At 43.2% G+C, this 14,563-nt stretch overlaps 1 protein-coding gene across 7 annotated transcripts; it reads left to right on the forward strand.

The window, feature by feature from the left end:
* On the forward strand, window positions 1-9,360 carry cant1 (Soluble calcium-activated nucleotidase 1). Of its 7 annotated transcripts, none has more exon segments than NM_001140509.1 (4): window positions 1-101; window positions 5,896-6,549; window positions 7,592-7,795; window positions 7,908-9,244. In NM_001140509.1, coding segments are annotated over 3 exon segments (1,218 nt in total). In that variant the 5' UTR covers window positions 1-101; window positions 5,896-5,906; the 3' UTR covers window positions 8,279-9,244.
* The last annotated feature ends 5,203 nt before the right edge of the window (window positions 9,361-14,563 follow it).

The raw sequence follows: 14,563 nt of genomic DNA on the forward strand, positions 1-14,563 counted from the left end.
CAAATGATGGAGACTAAACACTGTAGCCTAGATTTAAACGAAGCTGTGTTGTCGCCAATCAAACCAATATCGGACTGTTATTTGGCGGCATATCACTTGTAGTGAGTATCGTTCTGACATTATTTGTAACAGCTGCGCACCCATGAAGCTTCGTGTCGCCTTTATTTAATATTATCCGACAATTCTAGAGCGTATCCTAGTTCAACGGGAGCACTCATATGTTGTCACATGTACTTCCCCTTTTCATGTTCGAATTAGGCCTACTCACTAATGTCAGTAGTGTGATAATCAGGGCTCGAGTTGGCATGTGATTTAAAATACACTATATATACATAAAAGTATGTGAACACCTTCAAATTTGTGGATTCGGCTATTTCAGCCACACCCGTTGCTGACAGGTGTATAACATTGGCAGTTGATTGGCCTTACTGAAGAGCTCAGTGACTTTCAACGTGCATCGTCATAGGATGCCACCTTTCCAGCAAGTCAGTTGGCAAATTTCTGACCTGTTAGAGCTGCCCCTGTCAACTGTAAGTGCTGTTACTGTGAAGTGGAAACACCTAGGAGCATGGCTCAGCCACAAAGTGGTATTTTTAAGCACATAGCATGTAAAAATAGTCTGTCCTGGTTGCAACACTCCACACCAAGTTCCAAACTGCCTCTGGAAGCAATGTCAGCATAATAACTGTTAGTTGGGAGCTTCATGGAATGGGAGTCCATGGCTGAGCAGCCGCACACAAGCCTAAAATCACCATGTGCAATGCCAAGTGTCTGCTGGAGTGGTGTAAAGATCACCGCCATTGGACGCTTCACCATCTGGCAGTCCGAAGGACAAGTCTGGGTCAGGAGAACACTACCTCAACCCCATTGGAGAACTTTTGGATGAATTGGAACTCCAACTGCAAGCCAGGCCTAATTGCCCGACCTCACTAATGCTCTTGTGGGTGAATGGAAGTAAGTCCCTGCAGCAATGTTCCAACATCTAGTGGAAAGCCTTCCCAGAAGAGTGGACGATGTTATAGCAGCAAAGGGGTGACATACAGCCGCAATGTCAGTGGAAGTCTGCCAGTCTAACAATGTTGTAAACCCCATTATAAACCAACCACATGATCACACAGCACTGTAGGTAGAACCAGTATCTAGTCTTGTCATTTATAACTGCAGGAATGTAAAAGACAAGATGATGCATCAGTAGGAAGATACCCTACTTTGAATAGTGAATGCTTGTATGTGAATATTGTCATTCAACATATTCAAAACAATGTAAATGCATAAACTATGGCAATCCAAAAAGAACTTGAAACAACTAGGCCTAGAGACCTATTGCAGTGACCTTAACCTGTCACCTAGTAGTCTCTAGACAGACGGGATGCCTCCCACGATGTTGCTACCCGAGGTTAATCACCTAGCAACATTGTCACGAGGTTCGGATCTCCTGGCCTAACAGATAAATTATTGAGTAGCTGGGCCCGAGTTCGAGTCCCGGTCAGGGTTACCCCTGAATTTGCTACCATCAGGTACCATCACATGGTATGCTCAGTTGAAAGGCAGAAAACAGTTAGTCTATGCTCATTCTGCAACCCCTGCCCAACAGCAGTCACAGTGAACCATTTATTGTCTTGATACACCTGTGTCCTTTAATGACATATAACCTTTGTAGCGCCGAAGTCCATTATATGGCTGTTGAAGACCGTTTCTGCAGATGTTGCCCTTCTTTGAAAAGTTGCTAAGAGACAGTGGTTTATAATTAGAACCGATATCTGCGTGTAACTAACTTCTTTGCTTTATCCTGACATGGGTGAAATTCTCAAATTCATATTTATTTAAAGTAACTGTCCACTGAAAATCACTTTTGAAAGTTCATATTCTGTTACCTCATACCCAAATGTTGTTGACTCATCCTATACTCATACTTGTGGCCAAAGCATAAATTGGAGAAGGGAAAAAAAAAAAAAAAATATATATATATATATATATATATATATACACACACACCTCAAACAGATTTTTTCCAGATATGCTGGCTATATCCTCATAGAGGATAATGTAGCTGGCCAATCAGCAGTCTAGTTGTGTGAATATTTTTAATGACCAGCATACGCCCACACCATTCTGTTGTTGAGGTACGCCCACACCATTCAAAAACAGAAAATATGCTTTTTAACGTACTTATTAAAAAAAAAAAAAACTTTTCTCATATTGTAATTAATTATAGGTCAAATTTAATAGACATCTAGACAAAATGGGCGATTACTTTAAAGTGCATTGTAGTGCAGGGAAACATATCACAAAGTCTTTAAAATGACACAAAGACCATTCAAATGGATGATCAGAGTGGGTGGATAATAAAGTAGACTTATTATAATGATGAAAACAAAACATGTTATAGTCCATGCATTTCAGACTTCCACCGTGGTTTTACCAGTCAACACTCCGTTGGTAACCTATTTGAATAATATAGCCTGCTCCCAGGTCTGTTTTTACTGTCTCGCAAACTGCTATTGTCATTGTCTTGGTAGCACGAACAGATCTAGGGCCAGGCGACTTTGAAGACACCACCATCATGACATTGCATCGCAGACACACCTTGGTGTGTTCTCGGGTCTAAAATTGTCATAGTGATAAGAGATTGTTTTTTGGTAACGGCTGATACTAGATCAGTGAATTTTGAACCTTGACCTTTGTGCATGTGTGCACTACAAGCATAGGTAAAGTCAACAGATTGTGCCTCTAGTCTGGGCTCGTCCCATACTGTTTGTTCTGTAGCCTGTAGTGTGGCCTCGTTCCATACTGTATGTTCTATAGCCAACTCTTTAGCCTATCATTCGTTGTCATGTTGAAAAGTTGAACGATATAAACTTTTTCAGCAGAACATACAGTATGGAACGAGGCCAGGCTACAGAACATACAGTATGGAACGAGGCCAGGCTACAGGCTACAGAACATACAATATGGAACAAGGCCAGGCTTCGGGCTACAGAACATACAATATGGAACAAGGCCAGGCTACAGGCTACAGAACATACAATATGGAACAAGGCCAGGCTTCGGGCTACAGAACATACAATATGGAACAAGGCCAGGCTACAGAACATACAGTATGGAACGAGGCCAGACTACATGCCACAGAACATACAGTATGGAACGAGGCCAGGCTAGAGATCATACGGTATGGAACGAGGCCAGACTAGTGGAACAATATGTTGACTTTACCTAGACTTGCAGTCCACACATGCACAAAGGTCAAGCAAGACAAGAGTGGTGAAGAGTAGTTGTGTCAATTACCTTGCTAGGTTTTCCCCTTTGGACTTGCGGTGGTTAATCAATACTAATCCCCCAAGTCTAGTTAAAGTTCACCACCATTGTTGCTACCCTTAGTCACGGTTGCACAGCCAATCCCTTTCAGCTGATAACTAAGGAGTTCACTGCTCAGCATTCAATTAACTCTAGGGCAACAGAAGAGTGTAGCTGGTCCATTGGTGCGGTTGTGGAATTGAGATGACAGTCAGCCAGCGTTCGGGAAGGAGGAGGAGAAAGGGTAACTCCATACTACCAGAGCTCTTGTTTGTTTCAGTGACAGCAGATCCTGCATGGACTCTGTGATTTGAGGAGTTTTTTGTGAGGTACTATATGGAGGTGAGGTAACTTGGTCCCAGATCAGTTTGTGCGTGCTTGCCTATACCTCACCTACTCATATGTATGGCATGACAATGACCAACAAAGTTTGCTATAAAGCCCAAACAGATCTGGGACCTGGCTAGAGGAGAGACATGTTGGAGATATGTACTATAGTGTGTGATGTCTGTAGTTGGGATTCCATCCATCACAGATACTTTACCCTGTAATTGATGCCGTGTGTTTGAGGACCTACATGCTCACACCTCAGGCACTTCTTAGTGTGGGTGCACAAACAACAATCTGTTTTCTGGTGATTTAGTTTCAACCAGCTGCTGTGTGCGTGCCTGTGTGTTAGACTAGCATGCCAGAGAGGGAAGTCTGCCACAGAGCAGAGAGTCTCAGGGTGTCATAATGGACTTCTGTTTGGCTGGGGGCCCTGGCCACAGTCCTGGTATAAAAGAGCCTTTGAGCAGAAGAGGGGCTGCTGCTGCTGGCTTTAGAGACATTATACCCTGGTCACAGGATGTGTCGCTCCTGGAACCGACTCAAAGCGAGGTCACAAAGATATTGTTGAGGGTGTACATGTTGGTGTATTTCTGAGAGCGCGTTTCAAATGGATGCTTCATTAGATTTCGATACTGCCTTTCACCCCGATTCACATTTGAGATTTTTTTCATCTAACATTTAGGCTACGCCGCGCCCACATGCATTTGTTTCTTCTCCGCCATGAATCTGGATCTGAGTACCTCCATGATGATTTCTAGAATGTAAAAACATTCTAACAGTTCTGATTGGTCCCAGAAACCAATGAGTCGAGCCAGAGTCAGAATACTTGAAAATTCGTCATTGGTTTTGCTACTCTGATTGGTTAGAGATGATCCAATCACTGATTACTATGTTTTGTACAATACCCATCATTTTGACGTCACCACAAATGACTTCAACGATGGGAGTCTCAGACTGAAGTATGTATCAAACATCATCAGCCAACATTTAGGCTACATTGAGTGTAGAATACATTTTTTCAGATGTATGGAGACAGATACTATCAAAAAAGGCCACCAGTAATGCTGTGGTAGTCAGTTTCTTATTTAGATGTACCAAAACGTAGGCAGGATTGCATTGCCTTATTCTGTCGCCTGTTGGCTATCTCTCTCATGAGTGATGTTGATCGAGTATCTGGTAAGCAGAACACATGAGATTTTCTACTGAGATTAGCTCCCTCTGGGATAATAAATCCAAATAAAATGTTATTGGTCACATACACGTGTTTAGCAGATGTTATTGCAGGTGTAGCGAAATGCTTGTGTTAATAAAGACTACTCTACCTGTTCACCACTTGTTAGCTTAGCCAAATCCTAAAAGTAGGCTGGTTTTTGAACACCCTCATCTGACTGAGAGTTTTGAGTGACATGGTTGTGGGGGTGGTTTCCGGGTGCCTACTTGCTATCTTTCCTGCTTTACCTGTTTCACACGAAATATTGTCCCATTTTATGTCACTGAATGGGCCACTCCCAGGATCCACGTCGACACACTGCCTGCACACCTGTGGCCAGCTTCTATTGGTCTCACCTGTAGCTCCCACTTCGTCCTCCTTCACAGCAGAACTGAGCTGTGGGATGCTCATTGGCTGTACATAGACATTCTCTTCAGGATCTGTAAGCTAGTGTTATTTCAGTGGTCTGCTATATGGACAGAGGTGACCCTTAAAGAAGAACGTCCTTGTGAGCAGAGATTATATAATTATTTTAAGTTTTTTACAGGCAAGCTGGATCTGAATGAAGCTGGTGTGTATTGTATAATGTTGTCTGGTGTGAAATCTCACACATGATTTATTTTTTATGAATGTTTATGTACTGATTTGGTGTTTCACTGATGGCATTGATATAAGTCTCTTGTGAAAGACTTAACACATGTAAAATCAAAACACCTAATCCATCTTCAAGGAGTTATTCAGCGGTTGTGGGGTTGTTATTGTGCCGTCACATTCTAAAGCTGCATTATATCTCTCGAAATTGCACTGAGATAAGCATGATGATTGAGAGTCTGAAGACTTGTGAAATATTCTGCAACACTGATTGTCTATAGGATCTAGGCCTAAGTAATAACTACAATACATGGTGATCTACTGGTGTGAGTGTGTTGTGTGAGGAGGCGAGGAGAGGAATCAAGGAAATACAATTGAGATTCTACCTGTGTACTGTAGCTGAGGAGGGCAGCCTCTCCCTTAGAAATCAGACCTGTGACCCTTCCATTCTCCTCTCCCTAACCTTTCAGGTCCCTCCCCCATGCCTGTTTCTCCAGGCTACACCCAACTGGAGCAGAATGATCCGTCTATGAACCCCCTGCGCATCTCAGTCGGAGGACTTCCCATGTTGGCCTCCATGACCAACACCCCAGACCCCCGATTCCGCCTCAATTTGAGGGCCATCGTAGCCCTGACCCTGGCCATTGCCCTGGTCCTCCTCTACATGCACCTGAACCCGGGCTCCCACTCTGAGGCCCCCAGCTCCCGTAACTGGAAATCTGGCCACACGGGGATGGAGGTGGCCGACCGCTACAATGACACTTACCCGCTCAGCACTCCCGAGCGGACGCCGCAGGGCACGCGCTACCGCATCGGGGTCATCGCCGACCTGGACACGGACTCGCGCAGTGACAAGAAGCTGACGTGGTTCAGCTACATGCGCCGGGGCCACCTGCTGGTGTCGGAGAGTGGCACCAAGGTGGCCGTGGAATGGGACGCGGAGAGGGTCCTGCTGGAGAGCCACCTGGCGGAGAAGGGCCGGGGCATGGAGCTGTCAGAGCTGGTGGTATTCAGTGGGAAACTGTACAGCGTGGACGACCGAACGGGCGTGGTCTACCACATCGACGGCAGCAAGGCTGTGCCCTGGGTCATCCTGCCTGACGGGGACGGCTCCGTCTCCAAAGGTCAGTGAGGCAGATGAGCCAAATTCAAGTGCAGAATCGACCCCCAACCCATTCTTCCTAGGCACTCCTGTAGATCTGAAAGGATTGAATAGGTATAAATTATATGGTAATTGCTTCATCTTGCCTTCTGATAGGGTAGATTGAATTTTCACCATGTTGCTTACGCCTATTTAATCTTCTCAGATCTCTATAAGTGAATATGGAGTAGGGGTTAGGGGTCCATTTGGGATTGTGTGAGTGTCTCACTGTGTAGACCAGGCAGGCAGATTTGGAACTTAATCTGTTTATTTACTCTAAGGGGTCTGTTGAAGAACCTTATCTGGGGTAGACCACAACCATGGCAATGGAATTTGTTGGATCTCATTCTCATTTGTAAACACTTGATTGTACAAAACATTAAGAACACCTTCCAAATATTAAATCGCACCCTCTTTTACCCTCAGAACAGCCTTAATTCATCGGGGCATTGACTCTACAAGTTGTCGAAAGCGTTCCACAGGGATGCTGGCCCATGTTGACTCCAATGCTTCCCACAGTTGTGTCAAGTTGGCTGGATGTCCTTTGGGTGGTGGACAATTCTTGATACAAACTGGAAACTGTTGAGCATGAAAAACCCAGCAGCATTGCAGTTCTTGACACAAACCTGTGGCAACTACTACCATACCCTGTTCAAAGGCACTAAAATATTTCGTTTTACCCATTCACCCCCTGAATGGCACACATACACAATCCATGTCTCAAGGCTTAAAAATCATTCTTTAACCTGTCTCCTCCCGTTCAGCTTCACTGATTTTGAAGTGGATTTAACAATTGACAACAATAAGAGATCATAGCTTTCACCTGGATTTACCTGGTCAGTCTCTCATGGAACAAGCAGGTGTTCCTAATATTTTGTTCACTCAGTGTATGTATCCTTTATAAGCCAAGTGAGAGAGTATATTTCTCTTAAATACTTTCTTACTCTTTAGTGCATTCAAAAGGTCTGTACACTAGTTCAGTGGATCATAACATCTTGATGTGTGTCCCAATGACCCTCTGTCAGGGTTCAAGGCTGAGTGGCTAGCGGTGAAGGACGAGCACTTGTATGTGGGTGGCCTGGGGAAAGAGTGGACAACCACCACGGGAGAGGTGGTCAACAACAACCCTGAGTGGGTAAAGGTGGTGGGCCATCGGGGGGACGTGCAACACCAGAACTGGGTCCCCAAGTACAACCTCCTGAGGTCCGCAGCTGGGATCGAACCTCCAGGTGAGAGCTGCTGATGCTGACTGTGTTAACTCCAGCTGTATATGCTAGGCTATCTATGCAAACTATTAGCATTCTTTATGATATTCAGATTCTTATGACATTCTCTCCGCAGGTTACCTGATCCACGAGTCGGCCGCGTGGAGCGACAGCCTGCAGCGCTGGTTCTTCCTCCCACGCCGCGCTAGCAAAGAGCGCTACGACGAGACGGCCGACGAGCGCCGCGCTGCCAACCTCGTCCTCAGCTGCTCCCCGGACTTCAAGGACGTCACCGTGAACCGGGTGGGCCCGCATAACCCCACGCACGGCTTCTCCTCCTTCAAGTTTGTCCCCGACACGGACGATCAGATCATCGTGGCTCTCAAGTCGGAGGAGGACGCTGGGAAAATCGCCTCGTACATAATGGCATTCACACTGGACGGCCAGATCCTGTTACCTGAAACCAATATAGGAGACGTGAAGTATGAGGGTCTGGAGTTCATTTAGGAAAACAAGGAAGAGACTGAGCCGATGCCTTTCGAGGATATATATATATATATATATAGTAGCTATGTGGAACATAGTTGTTGACATTCCATGCACTCAAAAGTTAACTTGCTGCTTGTTAATTGACTGTGAAGACGACACGTAGCCCAATCTATCAATCACGGATCAGAAGCCATTTTGGTGTGACCTGAGGTTGAGCAGGGACGTGTTCATTAGGCATCAAATGGAAGAAAACGGACTGAAACCGGGGGGGCTACCTGTCATTTCTTTGTTTTATGTTGCAAAACATTTAAAATAATAATTTTGTTGCATGCCCTAATAAACTCAACTCAAGGTTTCAGGGCAGAGACATTCTAACTGCTCAGTAAATGGGAGCTGAGAGTTGCCTAGGCTACCTGAACAAAGTTCTCTAGTTGATGATGTCCTCTTGATGGCCATCCTCTACCTACGCCAACAGCTGTTCATCTAATGTAATGTAGACTTTGTAAGAATGAATGTACAAATAATCAATGAATCTTAAACTGTGATTTAACTCATAAAATGCAGATAATAATGCAGAAATAATGGATTTCTAGATTCCCCCCAATGTATAACACAGTTTCGTCTTACTTTTTACTACATTAAATCATATACTTCAGGACACTATACCCTACGTCAGGGATCATCAACCGGTTTCAGCAGTGGGATGATTTTGTTCTTGAGCGGATAGTCGGCGGGCCGGAACATAATTACAAATCATTTCTAGACTGGAGATTGACCACAAGAAGCCCGAAGAGATTTATTTGACTAAAACATAATTTCAAACCTTGCTTACATTTGTATATGATCACGTGTCTCTCTGTTATGCGTGGGAATACTTTGGAACAGATTTCCAAAATTAAAATCACTTGGAGCTGATTTTCTGGTGTTTTTAGTCTTTTATGTCCAACAATGAAAATGCAAAAAATAAAAACCTGCCCTACGTGACTCCATTGACCTTTATGAAAATATGTTTTTTAAAGGAATATAGAACGAAATCAGAATCTCACAACATCCTGTTTTGTTGTACTGGTGCTTGTTGAGTAAAATCGATCTTGATACACCATGAGTCTTTTATTGGGTGGGGTTGGGAATTATACAAAATCAAGAGACATTAACCTCAAAGAAGATGACTATTTGTCTGCATTACGTAACTATCACATCAACTTTTAGGTTAGGTACTATGAATATACCTTGATATTGATTAGCACGTGTGTGTTATTGATTATCATGTCATATGGATGTGCGCTTACCAAAGCATTTGTCATTTGTTCAACGCTGTTAATTCTGAATATTGATTGAACATAATACAAATGTATTAAAATCATGTTAGGATTTAGGGTTAGCCATTGTTTTTTCTTGTCAAAGGTTGATGAGATTAGGCTTGAGCTAATCCTTGATGTCTCTTTGTTCAGTCAGTCTAATCTATTGGTGATCAAACTAAAACAACAAGCTGTGCAACCAGCCCCCTGTGATGTCACACTACATTTAGAGAATCCAGTTGCAGATGTGCAGTTTTGATTACATTAGTAAATACTTTCACCCCTGTGGCTATAGCCTAGTTAAAGGTTCAATAAAAATAAAATCTATATAAGCAGTGTCATTTTACAAGGCTTTTAAAAGAACCACGACGCGCGCAGCAAGACACCAAGAGGTAAGATATTCAAGAATCTGAATGTCAAATGTCTCTGAAAATACGAGATTAACTTTTGTCCTTAGTGCTGAATATAATATGTTTGCTTTTATATTGGATTATATTGAATATACTCATGAAATCTGATATTTCCCTTTCTCTATTCATCACACTTAAGTAATGTTAATTTGTGAATTACATTGTTAGAAGGACAATGGCATGATTTATATTTTTGGAGTAGATTTTCCTATGATCAGGCATCAGCCAATCATGTGGTGTACTCCTCAAGTTCCACTCCAGCCCCAGACTATGTCAAGTCATTCACAACACCAAACCACAATAGTGGGATTTACCAGACCAAGGAAACCAACCCTGTCAATTGGTCAGCAAGAGTCTTTAAGAACCAACGAGAATGTTCCAGGTGTATTTCCTTCCCCACTGCCAGTCTCTCTCTCCAAAGCAGCCTCAGACAAAACCAGACCAACAGTGTTCGCTTCAGCAACCAACTGCTCCTAACATGTGAGGGCAGGTATGTCTTTCACGTCCAGGACTTCAAGAACGACATGGCCCAGATCCCTACTAACAGCAGTCTGGCCCTGTCCTACCCCTGTCCTGAAGGCCAGTATGTATTTCGCTTCGTGGTGAGACCAGAATACATATGATAACACTGCCTGGCACAGATGCAACAATTCTCCTAACACACATCCACAAATCTAATAATTATGTCCCTGTTGCCAATCAGTTTTTAATAAGAGTTTGGAATGACAGTACTGTAGTTTTGGAAATACAATATTTGATTGATTTGGTTACATATGCTGAAAGCATATCCAAATGTATCACTGTTCTTAGATTAAAATTATGCAAAAAACTATATTAACATAAAATGTATGCATGCACTTGAATAAAAGGCGTTTGAACATACAGGGAAGAGGATTATGTTTTTTCCATGTCTATTATTCCTCCACTAGATGGGGTCCTTCCTTCAATCATATTCAGTTGTAAATACTCCTTATGGAGGCTGAGTTCCTCTCTGACCAAACTCCTCTCTGACCCTATATGAGACCTTCAGTTTCTAAAAGCACATAATTAGCGCAGTACTGGACTCCTGGGTACTCTAAAGGATTAGAACCATACAATTACTGGAACAGACATTCACATTTAAGTCAACGACCCATAAAGGGTGGCCCGGCAGCCATATTAAGTGTACCAGTCAAATTGCCGTGGTGTAAGGGGCTTTATCCTATTTAGTAATTATATTTCTATTATTGTAACCTTGTCCACTCCAGCAGCTGTGATCAGTCCAGACTGACTGTGATCGCTGCTGGTCAAACAAACCTCTGTCAATATGACGTCAGCCATAGATGCTGTTCAGTGCTCCAGCAGGGTTGGTTAGCTCAGCATCACAGAGCAACTCTGATGTATTTTTAACTGTTGTGGGAACAAAGTTCAATAGTATATCTGTTTATTACAGAACCAATGAATAAGGGTGGAGGCTTGACCACTTGACAGCATTGGCATTATGTGTGGTCTGTGGAGAGAGCGAGACAGTAGCTCTTCTGTAACAATGTTTTTATAATGGGGAATTTGTTTTTGTTTTTATAGACATTCGTAAAAACACTTTTGGCTCTTTGTATACTTGGTAGTCATGAGGTCAAAAACGGACTCAAGAGAGACAAGTTATGGCATGTGTGCATGTAAACAACTATCTTCACATTTTCAGGTAAGAGACGATATTCTTAGGGCAACCAAAAAATACTGCTGACCTGGCCAAAGGGAAAGTGCTTTTCAGACCTTAAATCATCTCTGAGTAGGGTATGACATAGTGATTGATCAGCATTTTTGCCACAGGTGATTTAAAAAAAACTTAAAACAACAAAACGGTAAGGATTTCCAGTAGGCGTAGCCTAAAACTGATCTTCTGGTTCATCCCTATTGGGGCTCCCGGGTGGCGCAGCGGTCTAAGGCACTGCATCTCAGTGCTAGAGGCATCACTACAGACCCTGGCTCAATTCCAGGCTGTATCACAACCGGCCGTGATTGGGAGTTCCATAGGGCAGCGCACAATTGGCCCAGTGTCGTTAGGGTTTGGCCGGGGTAGGCCGTCATTGTAAATAAGAATTTGTCTTAACTGACTTGCCTAGTTAAATAAAAATAAAACATTTTTAAAAAGTTGAGCCTGGTCTGTGGTTGTCGCAATAGGCAGGGGAGTAAAAAAAACCTGAAAACAACCAAATTGCTAAGAATTCCAGTAGGGGTGCTGCAAAAAATGTAGGTTTTTTGAACCTGCTACACTGGAAGCGTAACTTTTACTCAGGGCGAGCATAGCTGAGCCACTTTATCCTATTGCTCTGGCCGAGATAGACTATATAGGGGTAACTTGCCTAGCCATGCTAGCTTCGCCCTTATGTGGGTGCTACCAAGCATGCTAAGTAGTGATACGTATCAGCAGCCTTTGTCAGCCAATCCAGTAAGGGTTAGAAGCTCTGGTGAGCTTCGATTGGTTACTCGCGTGTCACATAACTGAATATTTGCATATATATTGCATAAAGTTCAGCTGTGCCCAACTTTAGCCCAGCTATGTTCAGCCATGCTTGCATTGCCCAATGGTCCCCTCGCGGCTCTAGCCTTTTGGGGGCCCCAAGCGAGATTTGGTTACTCGCGTGTCACATAACTGAATATTTGCATATATATTTGCATAAAGTTCAGCTGTGCCCAACTTTAGCCCAGCTATGTTCAGCCATGCTTGCATTGCCCAATGGTCCCCTCGCGGCTCTAGCCTTTTGGGGGCCCCAAGCGAGATTTGGTTGAGGGCCCCCCATCTCGCAGCAAAACAATTTAGTGACCCCCCTCTTGACGGTGGAGAGAAACATTTTACTTTTAAAGTATTTTTTTTGCAGTTCTACACATTTTGTCATGAGAAAACTTTGTAATTATATTACAAATGTAATTGCAATTCTACACATTTTGCCATGGGGCAGAGTTTCTTTTGCAGTTTTACAGCACATTTTCCGCAATTCTACCCACTTTGCTATTGTGTAGCGATAATTTTTGTTGCACTTCTAAAGCTACACATGTGCCCATGACTTATACAATGCTAATGATATCTGAGTGAGAATGAGAAACAAAATCAATGCACACACACAAATGCTTATTTTTCTATCCTCGTGGGGACCTAAAATGTATTTCCATTAAAAATCCAATTTCCCCTAACCCTAACCCTTACTCTAAACCGAATCCTTACACCTAACCCTAAACCTAACTCTGATTCCAACCCTAAAGGTGCTATCTACAACCTAAATAAGAGAACACTTTGAAGAACCCTTTTTGCTTCCAGGTTGAACACTTTTGGGTTCATACATGGAACCCAAAAGGGTTATACCTGAAACCAAAAAGGGTTCTGCTATGGGGACAGCCGAAGTGTAACTCCTAACCTTAAAATAGCCTTTGTCTGGGAAATGTCCCCACGGGGAGAATTTAACTTTTTTAAACTATCTTTGTAGGGACTTTTGGGGATTTCAGGTCCCTACGAGGATAGAAGAAGAATTCCACACACACACACACACACACACCACACACACACACACACACACACACACACACACACACACACACACACACACACACACACACACACACACACACACACACACACACACACACACACACACACACACACACACACACACGCACAGGAAAGGGACTGATTAAGGGTACGAGTAACTCTCATTACATTACATTATACTACGCATACTACACTGGAAGATAGTTGTCTTGTTAGATAATCATCTCCTACATAGACATATTTCAGTCTGAGAATAGCTGACTCTAATGACAGTAATAGCACTATTTAGAGAAAAGGAGAAGCAGAGAGGCCTGTTAGAGAGGCCTGGAACCTGATGTGGGTTGAGAGTCAGGAAGTGAGGAAAACGGCCTTCATACACCAATTTCCCGGACTACAGTCACACGTTCAGAAATTCCATTAGCAGTCAACACTCAGGGGGAGAAGTATGTCAAATTCAGTCCCTTAAAGGCCCAGTGCAGTCAAAAATGTAATATTCCCTTGGTTTTATATTTCCACACTATGAGGTTGGAATAATATTTTAAAATTGTGAAAATTATGATAATGCCCTTTTAGTCAGTCTGTTTTGGTGGGTTGGCGTTTTGGCCTGCCTGGTCACCAGGCAGTAAATTATTTAATAAAACAATAAGAAATAGAGTTCCAAACATCTCTGCCTATAACACCTAGTTTTCAGTTTTTCAGTCACAACTCAGACTACTCCCAGACAGTCCTTGCAAATTCAAGCAAGAATTTTGCTTGAGAAATTGCTCTTTGCTAAGAAGCTATTTGTGTCTTTTTGACCATTTGAATTGAAAACAATTACAGTAAAAATATGATTTTTGCTTGTTCCAGTAATGCGCTGCGGAGGCTCCGTATGGAGGGTGTGACGCAATTGCGGAGCCTCCGGAGGCTTGCAGAGGCCAAATCAAGTTCCGTACGGTAATGCCATGAGCCTCCCAAATTGTGTAACAATGCAGAGGGCTCTGCATAGCTGCACATTGACATGATTGTTTGACAGTAGGTGGGGCGGTACGTCCAGTATAAACATAAACTCAGGTCCTTGACAACTTCCTTC

The sequence above is a fragment of the Salmo salar genome, chromosome 03 (genome assembly GCF_965601325.2).
Source record: "Salmo salar chromosome 03, fSalSal1, whole genome shotgun sequence".
NCBI lineage: Eukaryota > Metazoa > Chordata > Actinopteri > Salmoniformes > Salmonidae > Salmo > Salmo salar.